The sequence below is a fragment of the Canis lupus genome, chromosome 15 (genome assembly GCF_003254725.2).
Source record: "Canis lupus dingo isolate Sandy chromosome 15, ASM325472v2, whole genome shotgun sequence".
NCBI lineage: Eukaryota > Metazoa > Chordata > Mammalia > Carnivora > Canidae > Canis > Canis lupus.
Genome location: NC_064257.1, coordinates 9,814,065 through 9,829,024, shown reverse-complemented (window position 1 = coordinate 9,829,024; position 14,960 = coordinate 9,814,065). Strand labels below are relative to the sequence as shown.

General features: G+C 34.6%; 1 protein-coding gene across 9 annotated transcripts in view; it reads right to left on the bottom strand.

Annotated features, from left to right (window-relative positions):
* The window catches only part of EPS15 (epidermal growth factor receptor pathway substrate 15), a 143,434-nt gene that overhangs the window by 83,094 nt on the left and 45,380 nt on the right, over window positions 1-14,960 (bottom strand). For 7 of the 9 annotated variants that reach the window (XM_049093899.1, XM_049093898.1, XM_049093897.1 and 4 more), the window contains 4 exons: window positions 12,966-13,091; window positions 10,814-10,873; window positions 2,520-2,720; window positions 1,523-1,668 (listed from right to left, as the gene is read on the bottom strand). In XM_049093899.1, coding sequence (XP_048949856.1) covers window positions 1,523-1,668; window positions 2,520-2,720; window positions 10,814-10,873; window positions 12,966-13,091 — 533 coding nt within the window. The remainder of the gene's footprint in view (window positions 1-1,522; window positions 1,669-2,519; window positions 2,721-10,813; window positions 10,874-12,965; window positions 13,092-14,960) is intronic. The other 2 variants (XM_049093896.1, XM_025420097.3) reach the window with 1 other exon arrangement.

The following is a 14,960-nucleotide window of genomic DNA, read 5'->3' as shown; positions in this document are numbered from 1 at the left end:
AAAAATAATCAGTTGAATTAAAAAAGAAACTCAAACTTCTGTGTGTGTGGCCTGCCTAAAACTTAAAGTCAAATGTCAGAAAAGAGAGATTAGCTAAAATGGTTTTTTAAAAAGATAAAGAGAATATTCACCTTAGTGCTAAGCAGAGGTCTCAGATCTATCTGGGTTTGCTTTGTATTTTCTTACCGATTTCTAGAAACACTACAGAGCAAGAGTTGTGGTGGGCCAGAGAATCTTAACGTTCTCAACACTAAAAGATGTTAAAAATGAAACCTAAGTTTCAACAAATTTGGTTCATTAGTGGCATTAGAATGATTCTAAAACAAGCAAAAATTTCCACACTGGCTTGCTTCCTGCAACTCTTGGGAGTAGGCGGATATAAGGATCACCAAGTCAAAGCAGAAACAACAGCTGCAAATGGAGATCACATGTGAAGAGAAGGCAGCAAATCTGGAAAGCTTTACAAAATCACTTGAAGAGAAACAGAGAATATTTTATCCTATTTTCTTTTCCTTTCTCTCTCTCTCTCTCTCTCTCACCCTCTTCTTCTCTCTCTTTTTAGAGGTCAACTTTCTGAAGTCCTGATCTATTACATTCACTGAAAGCTAATGTGGCCTGATGAACAGACTATCAGTAAGGTGTCAAAGAAACCCTGAATTCCAACTTCTCTACTTATTTCTTCTTGTGACCTTGAACAAATTTTTTTTCATCTCTTCAAGCTTTAGTTTCTTCAATGATAAAGTGGAGATAACACATATTCTGCAAGGTTACAGTGAGAATTAAAGGTAAAGTACATAAAAAGTCTGGGCATAATGTCAAGCCCATGATGGCTGCCATTTATTGAGCACACTGCCTGGCCTAGGCACTTGAAAGTGGCAGCTATTATTAGTTATATATATTTAAACTTTCCCCCTCTTGAGTTCTTGTTCCTCTTAAGGCAGACCTACTGTCCTCATTTGTTCTTTTCTAAGTTTCTCTTTGCAGCTGTGTGGTTCCACATCTGACGTTTGCTGCCCCCTGAAAACCTCAACATAACCTCTGGTATAGTCAGGTGAACTGGCAACAGGCACACTATAAATTTTCGTATGCACAGTCTCATTTAACATGACATGCACTAAAGACACTCAAGGTTGTCTTTTTTAAGGATCAAGTGTGTAATTTCTCTGAAAAGGTATAAAAGTATACATATGCCCTACAGAATTATATGAGCACACCTTGAAGATACTATTTTGTATGTTGTTTAAATTTCAGATTTTTGCATTCTCCCTTAAAACTAAGTTTAATTGATATAAACTGCTGCATTTTAACATTTTAATAATCACTGACACTGTCAATCTTATAAAACAGGTAATCCATTCTCAAGCTTTTGTCCACTATTCAGAAGAAATCCTCATATTTAAATTTTCTCTACAAAGAATTATGAAACAAAATTGTCCAACAAATGCTTAAAAATAAGAATGCACAAAACGCAACTTACACAAAGCTGTATTTCTTTTCTAAATCAATTTAAATAAAATCTTACCAAATATGGGCCAGTAAGGTAGAAGGTAAACCTGTCTTCAGGAAGATTTCACGGACTTCCAATCCAGACACAAATCCATCCATATCTTTATCAGTTTTCAAGAAGATCTCATCATATTTAGCCTTTTCTGCAGGGGATACAACCCACTACAGGGGGGCAAAAAAAAAAAAAAAATATATATATATAGTATTTCCATCAGAATGAATAAGACTTTGAAGTGTCATTCCTTCAACCCAAGATAGTATTTGTCAAAATTCTTAGCAATTCCACCCCATTAGATGTAGCAATAGTGTACCATTCCATCACACCCTAATCAAAATGCTATGGTGAAGAAAAAATTACAGAAAAATATAGAGCAGTTGGGACTATATTTATAGATGCCCATTTCACTTTTTTCCTTTTAGGTAATGAGTAAATTCAAGCATAGTTAACTCTTGATTTTTGAATGACCACATTAATAGAGGTAACTGGGAAAGTTGATACAAACAAAATATTTAGATAATTCTCAATCCCCATTTTTATAGTTTCATTCAGCTTTCTTAGCTGTAGCTGAACTGGCTGATTTGCATATCCTGTCATTATTCTCCTTTACTCAGCCTGACAAGCAGCAGGCTGGAGGGGGAAAAAAGGCCCTAGATAACCACAAATTGGATAATTTGATCCCAAAGAATCAAGAGTTAACTGGGGATTAAAAAAACAGTAACATCTATTAACTATGCCTGGGCAAGCATGCCAGATTAGCATGGATTATCTTCTGTCTCCGACTCTAATTCTAGGTAGATCAAGGCAAAGCCAATAAAAAATCCAGATGATCTAAGTAAGGCAAAATGCAAGAGGGTTATATGTCATCTCTGGGACATCGTATTATGCAGGTTCAACCAGAGGGTGCTATAAATCTTTGATCCCTTTGATTGCTCTTTCTGTCTTCATCAAGCAATCAACTATTAAATGCCATGCACTTAAAAAAAAAAGTCCTTTAACACTGATAGATCTATACCTGTCTTAATGGTGCTTTGGTAGGTAAAATGCCTACAGGTGGTAAGGAGTGGTAAGGTTCCTTGGCTGATGCTGAAGAGGGGATCAACCGCACAGAGCCTGATATACTGACCGTTTTTCTCTTAGAAGGTGGCACCAAGGCAGGAGGCAAGGACATTGGCACAGGTTCTTTCTCCAACGCACAGTATACCAAAAACATGGCCTTCAAGAGAGATGAACCAGGGTCACATATATTAAAATCATTTAACAACATCTACCCACTGAATTGATCATTGTTCAACAACAAAGCAGCTTTGAGCTGTCTGAAATTCTTTTTTTTTTTTTAAGAAATTAGGCTGGAAATGAAAGAAAGAGGAAAAGAGAGAGACGAAAGGAAGAAAGGAGAAAAGGAAATAAATCAAAGCTAAGCAACTTTTAGGAAGATACCCAAAGTAGCAAAAACTCAGATACACACTATTCAACTAAAGTTCTTGCAATGTCAAAAGCAAACAATCTGGGGAAAAGATATTTGCAAAGAAAGAGCTAATCTTCCTAAAAAGAATCCTTAGAAATTAACATAAGAAAAAAAAAGCCAAAATTCAATAGGAAAATAGGTAAATAGTAAGAACAGATATTTTACTGAAAAGTAAATACTACAGATGGCCTATCCTTCAACATACAAAAATATGCTCACTTTCACAAGAAAATTTCAAATTAAAAGTATATTAAAGTCCCATTTTCCACTAACTGGTAAAAATCCAAATTTCATAACGTACATTGTTAACTAGACTAGGGATCCTCAGACACTCTTTAGTGGAAGCTCAAACTGGTACCAAGCCTAAGAAGGGCAAATTGGTAACAACTACCAAATTTATTTACTTCTCCCTTTGGTTCATCAATCCCCCATCTGGGAATCTATCCTCAGAATTACCTGCCCATAAAAAAACACTGTATTGAAAACGACTGTTAATCACAGAATTATTTGTAGCAGCACCCAAGTACTCAACAACCAAAGACTGGTTTAAAAAAATTATGGTACAAAAAAAAAAAAAAATTATGGTACAGCTATACAATAAAATACTATGAAACCAAAACCAAAACCAACAAACAAAAAATAGTTGGAAACATTCTCTCTCTTAACTATAGTACTTTCACAAATATACACAATTATCAAAACGCATCAAATTATATACTTAAATTGATTGCAACTCACTGTATGTAAAGTAGTCCTCACTCTAGCTGACTTGGGGAAAAAAAAAGAAAAAGAAATGTACAGCTTTCTATGTGAAAAGGTATCCCAGTGTTAATATGTATAGTGTGTTATCTTTTGCAGTAAGGAAGTAATAATGATTCCTATGTGCTTATATTTGCTTTTTTAAACTCTAGAAGAATGAACAAGAAACTAAGAAAAGTGGTTGGTTACACAGTAAGTATAAATGGAGCACTGAGGGCAAGGATGGAACTGAGATTTTTTTTTCCACTGAATATTTTTTTTTGTTAAGATTTTATTTATTTATTTGACAGAAAGAGAGAGCACAAGCAGGGTGAGTGGCAGGCAGAGGGAGAGGGAGAAGTATGCTTCCCGTTAAGCAGGAACCCCTCAGTGGGGCTCGATCCCAGGACCTCTGAGATCATCACCTGAGCTGAAGGCAGCCGTTAACCAACTGAGCCACTCAACTGCCCCTCCACTGAATATCTTCATCTATTGTACTGACTTCTGAACCATGCAAATATACTACCTATTAAACATTATTTTTAATTATTAAATACATAAAGCATTTGCACAAAGTACATTACATATACAATGCAGGATATTCCCTTCATTTTAAAGAATTCAAGATACCTTCAAGACTTTGAAAAGATAGTTTCCATGACAATCTTCAAGAATTTAAAACTGCTCAAAGCAACTTGGTACCTCCAAAAAGATTCCAACAGCAACTGAGAGGAAGCTTAAGTACTTCTTATTTTTCTTTCCCTGAAAATGACATTCTCCCCCTAAAAATGTTTGCTTCCAATTCTAAGTTTATTTACAGGGCTTTCGAATCAGTGTTTATTCAGTACCTAATACAACAACACTGACCCATAATTTCTGTGATTACAAATATCATTTTATGTACGAAGAAACTGAAGCTCAAAGATGCTAAGTATCTTGCCTGTTATCTTTTTAAGAAGTGATAGTATAGGGTTCAAAGACCTGGCTATAAGCTCTTATTTTTCTCTAGGAGTACACATATAATTTTACAAGACCATGTTCTCCTCTACGTGGAATAAAACTAACCTTTTACTCAATGGGACCCAAATTGTAGCAGGTATCAGAATTACCTGGACAATATTATAAAGTGCAGATTTCTAGGCTCCACTCCCAGAATTCTTGAATCATTAAGTCTGGGTTGGGCCTTATAGTTTATATTTCTAAGAAGTCTCCAAAGATGCTGATGCTCTTTGTCCTGGACCATATTTAACCATTTGGCCCAAACCAAGAATTCTCCTCTCCCCATTTACTAGTCAACTTGAAGAACTTAATTTAGTTTTAGAAACACATAAACTTTATTATCTTCAAAAGCCTGAAACTCCAGAGTGAAAAATATCTGGATAGCATATAATTTCAACCAAATTCATGATATAGGCAATATTATGAAGTTGGCACTGAGCTAAAAGAAGTGACTAACATGCACATTAAAGGTCAGCATTCCTCTCACTGCAGATGGGAGTCATTTCCTGGAAAAGAAGACACCAGAAGCAAAAGAGCTATGTCAGCTATCTGCTGCCAACAGACAACACATTTTTTGAAAGTTAAAAAAAAAAAAATTTTTTTTAAAGTATCATTATTTCATGTTGCCTTGAAAATAGTTTCCCTGACAAAACTGAAGCCAAAAATTTTTCTACCAAATAAAACAGAAAAAAGTGAACAGTATACTGTTGGGTTGTAATTTTTTTTAAAATTATATTGTACTTTATCCTAATCAAAGCCTGCCACTGAAACAAATACAGCAATTAAATGAAATGAAGCACCATAGTTGAAAGAAAGAAAAAAAAAAAAAAAAAAAGTAAAGTCTGGCAAAAACAAGCCTAAGCTTTCTCCGTGATAGCAGGGAAAGAGGGGATTTAGTTTACTATTGCAGTCAATTACCAGTAGCTGCTCACTTTTATTCTCTTTGCTTTTAGGGAGTATTTCTCAGTTTAGTGGCCATCAGAATCTCGGGGAGGCCTTTTTTACCCTACCCCAGAGATTCTGATTTAGTTGGTCTGGGCTTATACCTAGGAATCTGCATTTCTAATACGTTCTCTGGTAATATTGATGTTGCTGATAGAAGACAAATACTTTGAGAACCAGTATTTTAGGAGTTTCCTTAAGAGTTTTATTTGCTCATTCATCTACTTAATCACTTGAACTGCCAGTTTTAATTTCTTAAAATAGCATTCTGGGATTAAAAAAATATCAGGCATTTCTTATATATTCCAAGTAATACAATGAAATTTGATGACATTTTCTTCATCAATTTAATTCAACAAAATATGTACTGAGAAATTTCTAGCCACCAGGCACTGTGCTAGGCACTAGAAATACAAAACTAAAAAGACCTTACCACCTCAAAAGAAGCAGCAAACATGTAACAAGTTAATTTCAGTACAATGTGAACATGTTAACACAAATATAGTTAATAAACCTCAAAGTGCCAAAAACTCTTCACATGAGGATCCAACAAATGCTACTGACAAAAATTTAGACCATTTACTTAACAGAAAAATCTAAAGGCCTAATAAGAATGTAAAAACCAGTACAAATGATTACTTTGTATTCTGTCAAAGTAAAAATGGCATGAGTCTGCCTCTCCAAAGAAAAGAATGGAAAAGAGGAAAATAGTAACTTTATAGTGAAGAAATCTGGCAAATGCCAGCTTTACCAAGTGATGAAGATTAACATCACCAGTAATGGCATATAGACATCATTTATCCCCTGATAAATGTGATGAGAAAGGCATTTCACATCTGTGGTATTCTTTCCAGAAACCTATATCCCCACTCTATCCATGAGAAAAACACCAGACAAACCTAGATTGGCAGACATTCTACAGAATACCTGGCTAGTGCTCCTTGATAATGCCAAAGTCATAGTGAAGCAAGACAGAAAAACTATTACATACTAAGGAGACATCAGGGAAATGCAAATCAAAACCCACAATGATATATCACCTTACACCTGTCAGAATAGCCAGAATCAGAAAGACAAGAAATAACAAGGGTAAGCAAGGATGTGGAGAAAAAGGAATCCTTCTGCACTATCGGTGGGAATGTAAATTGGTACAATCACTATAGAAAACAGTATGGAAGTTTCTCAAAAACTTAACAATGGAAATACCATATGATCCAGTAATTTCACTATTGGGTATTTACCCAAAGAAAACAAAAACTCTAATTCAAAAAAATGTATGCACCTCCATGTTTACTACAGCATTATTTGCAATAGCAAAGATATGGAAACATCCCAAGTGTCCATTGATAAATGAAGCAATAAAGAGAGATGTGGTGTACACACATACAGAGGAACATTGCTCAGCCATAAAAAAAGAATACAATCTTGCCATTTGCAACAAAATGGATGGGCCTAGAGAATATAATGCTAAGTGAAGTCAGACAGACAAACAGAGAAGACAAATACCATGATTTCATTCACATGTAGAATCTAAGAAATAAACAAGCAAAGAAAGACACAAACAAACAAGTTAACAGACTCTTAAATACAGAGAACAAACTGGTGGTTGCCAGAAAGGAGGTGGCAGGAATGCGTGAAATAGATAAAGATTAAAAAGTACAAACTTCCAGTTATAAAATAAGAGATGAAAAGCATGGCATAGGGAATATAGGCAATAAGATTGTAATGACATTGTTTGGTAACAGTAACTACACTTATCGTGGTTATTGTGGTTACTGAGGAATGTACAGAATTGTTGAATCATTATGTTGTATACCGGAAAGTAATACAACACTGTTAATCATATTATCTCAATTATAAAAAAGTTACTTGCCCCATTCATTAAGAAAAAAGATGGAAAAATATTTATCAGGCAAAGTCCATCAAAAGAATGCTAGTGAGATCACTGATAATGGCAAAACCACAAGGAAAATCCTAGAATTAAAAGAACTAAATTAACTGAGAAAAGTCTAGAATTTTAGTTAACAAAAAATATTCTAAAATTTTCTGTGGTTAGGAGGTGAAAAAGGAAGTGAAAATAATTTAAAGGACTTGTTTTACTGGAGTAAAGGTTAACTTACTTTCAGCTGCTGGAGAAAGAAGTATGATTAAGTACAGGGATAAGTGTTATTAACCATTAATGGAACAGATATTAAAACAGAATTTACACTTAAATAAGAGGGGAAAACTCAATGAATCACTACTTGATAACTAGCAACAATAGGAACAGGAAAAAGAGAAAATAATGTAAAATACATAAGGTAGAGGGAATAAAATCAGTATCTGCACCATCATCTTAAAAGACAAAAACTGTCAAATTAGGGAAAAACTGAAACACAGGAATAAGCTGTATCCAAGAGATAAATTTAAACATAAATATCAGGTAGGGACACCTGGGTGGCTCAATGATTGTCTGCCTTTGGCTCAGGGTGTGATCCGAGTCCTGGGATTGAGTCCCACATCGGGCTCCCCACAGGAGCCTGCTTCTCCCTCTGTCTATGTCTCTGCCTCTCTCTCTCTCTCTGTGCTTCTCATGAATAAATAAATAAATACTAAAAAAGAAAAGAAAAGAAAAGAAATATCAGATGATCCAGACTTTAAAAAAGAACAGAGGCAGTATATATATCATATGAGGGGTGCCTGGGTGGCTCAGTTGGTTAAACATCCGACTCTTGATTTTGATTCAGGTCATGATCTTAGGGTCGTGGGATTGAGCCCCGTCAGGTTCCACGCTCAGCAGGGAGTCTGCTTGAGATTCTCTCTCCTTTCCCTCCCTCTTTACCCCTCCCCCCTTGCTCACATGTACATGTGTGCTCACTCTATCAAGCAAATAATCTTTAAAAAATACATCACATGGGGCAGCCCCAGTGGCTCAGTGGTATAGCGCCTGCCTTTGGCCCAGGGCCTGATCCTGGAGACCCGGGATCGAGTCCCACGTCCAGCTCCCTGCATGGAGCCTGCTTCTCCTCTACCGGTGTTTCTGCCTCTCTGTGTGTGTGTGTGTCTGTCATGAATAAATAAATAAAATCTTAAAAAAAAAAATACATCACATGAGCCGAAATCTAAAATTAAAGTCACTAAGCATGATAAAGTTGGAAAGAATTTCTGAGGAATGCTCATAGAAAGAAATCAAATGTGCAAAGTGGTTAAAATTATTAAATCTAGGAGAAGACATATAGATGTTCATTTTTTTTTAAGTTGTAACTTCCCATAAATGCGTCGTTCATTCTTAAACTATTCTTTCAATAAAGGTTTACTTTTATTAAAAAAAAAAAGAGTAGGTTACCTAGCAAAAGGCTTCAGAGCACATAAGATAAATTGTGTTTAATCACTTACCTTAGCACATACTACTGTTAATCAAATGAGGATAATACTATTCTCCACCTACTTTAACTATACTTATACAAATCCTTCCTTGAAATTTTTAATTTTTGTCTTCACAGTCTTTCAAAGTACATCATCAGCCAAACCTCTTCAATATAACCACTTTCTTTCCCCCAAAACACTGAATCAACCGTTAATAGTTAGTTGAGATAACTTCTGTCACCATTTGTGAGGGGGTACCCCCTGCCATTTCCCAACTATCACCCAAATTAAAATTAAAAATGCTAGGGACCTAAGACCATCAACTCAAGTCACTTTAAGTTTCCATTTCTGGAAAAAAAAAAAAAAAGGTTTCCATTTCTGTATTTTTTTTTCAAATGTAATAATACTTATTCTTCCTATTTTAGTTGATTCCTAGAATATAAACAATAAAGTTTATGAAAGGACAAAAAAAGAAAAATAAGGCTAAATGGAAACTGAAATATAATCAATAAAATTGATATAATGAATTTATATAGGTCTAATATCTTCTGAGCAGAAAAGCTGATACATCCAGGGAACATATAAGAGGTCATGAACTTGGCAACAAAGAAAATCTTATGAAATTTTTTAAGTAAAGATTTTAAAGATCACATTCTCTAACCATAATCAAATCAAGCTAAAAGTATATACAAAGGTAACTAAAAACCAAACTTAACTACTTTGAAATTAGGAAACATATTCCTAAACAGATGATTTAAAAAAGCTAAAAATTATCTAAAAAGTAGTAAAAAGAATACTTTGTATCAGTATCTATGGAATCCAGCTAAACTTGTACTCAAGAGAAAATATGTACTTTAAGTTTTTTCAATATTAAAGATGATAAAAAAAATAAAGGGATTTAGTACTCATTTTCAAGAAAATATTTTTTAAAAGGTAAACCAAAAGAAACTAGGAAGAAGTCATTAAGATAAAAGCTGAAAAAATGAAAAAGTCAAAACATAATAGAAAGGATAATTATATCCAAAAGATGGCTCTTTTTAAAGATTTATAAACTAGATAAAATTCAATTAAACAAAAGATGAGAGGGAGCAAAAAAATAAGATTTGGAATGAAAGAGTAGCACAACCACAGCCCAGAAGAGATTAAAAGAATAAGGCAAATCTCCCACAACAAATTTGGAAAGTCAAGCAGACAATTTCTCAGCAAAATAAAGACAGAAAATCTGAACAGATTAATTTCCAAGTAAGAGATTCAAAGGGGGATTAGAGATTTACTATTCATAAGCTCACAGCAGAGTTGTATCTAACTTTTAAGGAAGAGATGAAGAATACAACTCTATTTGGAATTAACTTCCAATTTCCAAAGATGACATATCTTCAGATAAGATGTCAAAACTTTCTCACTCTATAAAGTAAAACTACAATGTTATCCATGTTTTCCTTTAATAAAATAAATGTGAAAATCTGGGGATATATCTGAAGTAAAATTATTCCATAGCAGAAAGAAGCTACTTTTATTACTTAAAAGAGATGTCTGGTAAAGATCGATACCACTCAGCATCTTTACAATACATTATCCAAAGTATATAATCCTATGTACATTAAAGTCAAATAAAATGAAGACAGTAAGACCATACATTTTCTACTATCTGTTTCTTTAAAAATATTTATTGACTACCTGTATACTCTAGACAAAAATACTCATACCAACAACCTTAGGAAAATACAGTTTTCCTCTGAGGAGAAACTAAACAAGGAAATTTTTGCTTGAGAAAACCATTAAGATGTTTAAGATTTTAAGAGCATTAGGTTACTTACAACTGCAAACTCATCTCTGTCAAGCATTCCATCATGGTCAATGTCACTCAACTCCCAAACCTTAAAAAGAAAGGAATCAACAAAGATTAAAGCTCTTTCACTTCATATGCTACCTGTAAACACCAAATACAATAAATGCAAGGAAATCTTTCATCTAAACATTAAAATATAAAATAAATAAATAAACATTAAAATATCTACTTCTTGGAGAAATTTCACTTATGCTGAACATTTTATTACATCACTCATATGCTATATTAACATTAACATTATTGTAAAAAGAAGGAATAATTCTTAATACAAGTGTTTTTTAATAAAAGTTTCTTACAAAATTTTAAAGAAAATATTTTGTTTCTATCCAGTAAGAAAACTATGTATACAGCACTTTAAACAGCTACAATGCTTTTTCACAAACATCATCTGTTAACTCATGCAACAACTCCATGTGGTACTATCAACCCACTTTTAGACCTGAGGTGATATGACTTAAGATCATGCAACCATTATTAAGTCACAGAATCAGTTCTCAACATGAAGATTTCCAACTAAGTCCATTATTGTTTTCCATACACTACAGAATCTCTGATCAACTAAAATATATGTCCAGTGAATACTGTGTTATTATTAACCAGCTAATGTCCAGGGCTTACAAAGAAAAAATAAATCTAAAAGGCCCTAGTAGATTTGGTTTAAATACAGAGTAGATTCCATACCTTTGGATCAGCTATAAAACTATGTTAAATCCTTGAAAAGAAGATATTTAAGTCTTTCAACAAAATTTTACTGGGAGTAAAATTTACTTTAGTAAGAGACTGGAGTGGAGATAAGCAAGTGTTTGGTCACTAAATGTCTTCAAGGAATTTGGACTTTATCTTAAATGCAATGAGAAGCTACTAAGAGGGTTAAGTTTAAGTCAAAATAACAGGATTATATTTATAGTTTAGAAATCTCACACTGACCACACAGTAGAGAAATGATTAACGAGAAATAGTACTGAAAAATGGCTTTTAAATTAACATTTACTGAGCTAACCTATACAACACTGATCCAGTAGTACTCCTACAGGTGGTATGGTAGTAAGTCATTATCACCATCAGCATCGTGGCATCTAGCATTAAAGAATATGTACCAAGCACTGTGCTACATACATAATCACATTTAATCCTTACAACCCTATAAATGGAATCATGCTCATCTTAAAGATTAAAAAAAATGATACATGGTTTTCTGATGATTAACTCAAGGTCACACGTCTAAGAAATGGTGCAGCCAGATTTAACCCTCTGTATTCTGGCCAAGCAAGGGATTAAAGATTTCCAACTAAGTCCATTATTGTTTTCCATACAATACAGACTCTCTGGAGGTTTAATGAGAGTAGATGAGGTTTGAAATCCAAAGAGGCATAGAGATAAATCACTATGGAAAATAGCCCAAGAGTAGGGAAAGCCCTGCTGAAGTTGGTGATCATAAAATTATGATGATACCAATATCTTATTAGATTCTCAGTAGTCCACATGCAACCACAGAGAAGGCACATAATTAGCTTCGTGCAAAGTCAGATTTTCAACAGGTCAGAAGAAAGGTTAGAAAATATGGTAACGGGAGCTAAAGATACCAAATGAAACTGTGGACCAAGTTGGATGAGGAAAAAATAAATAAATTTGAAAAATGGAGAAAGTAAAGGACTCTGAGACTTAAAAGTCTTGTGAAGTCAAAGAATTAGTCTTACAAGTATTTATGAAAGAGATCTATAAAGATGGTAAGTTCTATTTAGAGAGTTAATGATTTCAGAGATGAAACTATTCCTTATAGCAGGGCCCCATCATACAGCCATGAAGTAGGCAATAGATATAAAATACTGATGGTCTCCAGAAATTAAATCAAGGAACTGGGAAGTCAGAACATACAGTTCAAATAAAAAGGACCTGCTCAAAGGGCTTACATATATAACTAATTTCAAGTACTCATATTTTAGAGGGAATATCAAATAAAATTAATTGGCAATAATTTTACATATTAAAGCAGATCACAGAAAAATTCTATAACATCAAAATAAAATCTGTGTAATCTTTGACAATGAGCTGTAAGTGCCCCTGATAAAGACAAAAATAAGATACATAAAAATTACATTTAGAATTTAATAATATCTTACTCTTCCAAGGATATCCACAGGTAACTTAGAGTTGAGCAATACTGGTTTCACTTTATCACCAGATAGAAATCCATTCACTGGGCTTAAACTATCAAAAATTGCATCATATTTGGCCTTATCTTCAGACTATAATATTAAAAAGATCACAAGTTAATCAGTGGTGAAAAGCATTTAAACTGCAGTTATAAAAATCAAATCCTCAAAGAATAGGCAATATATATATTTTTTAAGATATATTTATTTGTTTGTTTATTTATTTATTTATTTATGATACACACACACACACACACACACAGAGAGAGAGAGAGAGAGAGAGAGAGAGAGAGACACAGGCAGAGGGAGAAGCAGGCTCCATGCTGGGAGCCCAATGTAAGACTCGATCCCGGGACTCCAGGATCGCGCCCCGGGCCAAAAGCAGGCACCAAACCGCTGAACCACCCAGGGATCCCCTAGGCAATATATTCTTTTTTTTTTTTAATTTTTATTTATTTATGATAGTCACACACACACACACACACACACACACAGAGGCAGAGACATAGGCAGAGCAGAGGGAGAAGCAGGCTCCATGCACCGGGAGCCCGATGTGGGATTCGATCCCGGGTCTCCAGGATAGCGCCCTGGGCCAAAGGCAGGTGCTAAACCGCTGCGCCACCCAGGGATCCCTAGGCAATATATTCTTAAAAATTATTTTTAAAACATTTTTTGCTTTCATCAAAATATATTATAAATAACAATCTAAAAGTTACTCAAGAGTCCAGTATCCCTTCCATTCCTTTTGTAGCTGCAATACTATGTTTGCTTTTCTACTATTAGCTTAATCAAGTAATAGGAAGGGCTCTGAGAGGAGCATCTAGTCCAACCTTCTCACTGAAATCCATAGCAAGGAAATAACTTGTGAGAACACACAAGCTAGTTAGTGACATTCTACGACCTTCTCAACATGGTATTAAGTCATATTTCAAACTCAGATTTAAAAAAAAAAATAACCACCATAGGACTAAACACCTAGTTTCTCCCATTTTTTCCAAAGCAAGATTTTCTTTTCTTATCGATAATAGGACATCCCTAAAATCCTGGAAAGTTATCTGTATAACATAAAAAACTACTGTTCATGGAGCACATGGGTGGCTCAGTTGGTGGAGAGTCAGACTCTTGATTTGGGTTCAGGTCACGATCTCAGAGTTGTGAGATGGAGCCCATGTCGAGCCCTGAGTTGAGCTCTGCACTCAGCAGGCAATCTGCTTGAGATTCTCTCCCTCTGACTCTCCCCATACTTGTGTGTGTGTGTGTGTGTGTGCGCACGCGCACGTGTGTGTACACCCTCTTTCTCTCTAAAATAAATAAATAAATCTTTAAAAAAATTAGCAGTCATGATTTTCCCAGTCAAAGCCAGATTCCTATACTTTTTTAAATTAGTTAATAACACACAGGCATATATGGACATAGAAACCAAGTGACTTTCGAACAAAACTATACATATTTATTAAAAGCCATTTGATCTGCTATATCCTAGTCCTAATATTATTTAGATACTATGATTTTTAAAATCTGATAAATTTTTAAAAGCTGATAAGATTTTATTTATTTTTTAGCTTTTATTTATTTATTTGAGAGAGAGTGAGAGAGAGAACAAGTGTAGTGAGGAGCAGAGGGAGAAGCAGGCTCACCACTAAGCAAGGAGCCTGATGGGCTTGATCCCAGGAATCCAGGATCATGACCTGAGCCAAAGGCAGACACTCAATCGAGCCACCCAGGTACCTGATAACATTTTTTATTTATTTTTAAATATTTATTTTTATTTATTTATGATAGACAGAGAGAGAGGCAGAGACACAGGCAGAGGGAGAAGCAGGCTCCATGCCGGGAGCCTGACACGGGACTCGATCCCGGGACTCCAGGATCGCTCCCCGGCTAAAGGCAGGTGTGAAAACCGCTGAGCCACCCAGGGATCCCCCCGATAACATTTTTTAAATTGGAGACATAACTAGCATG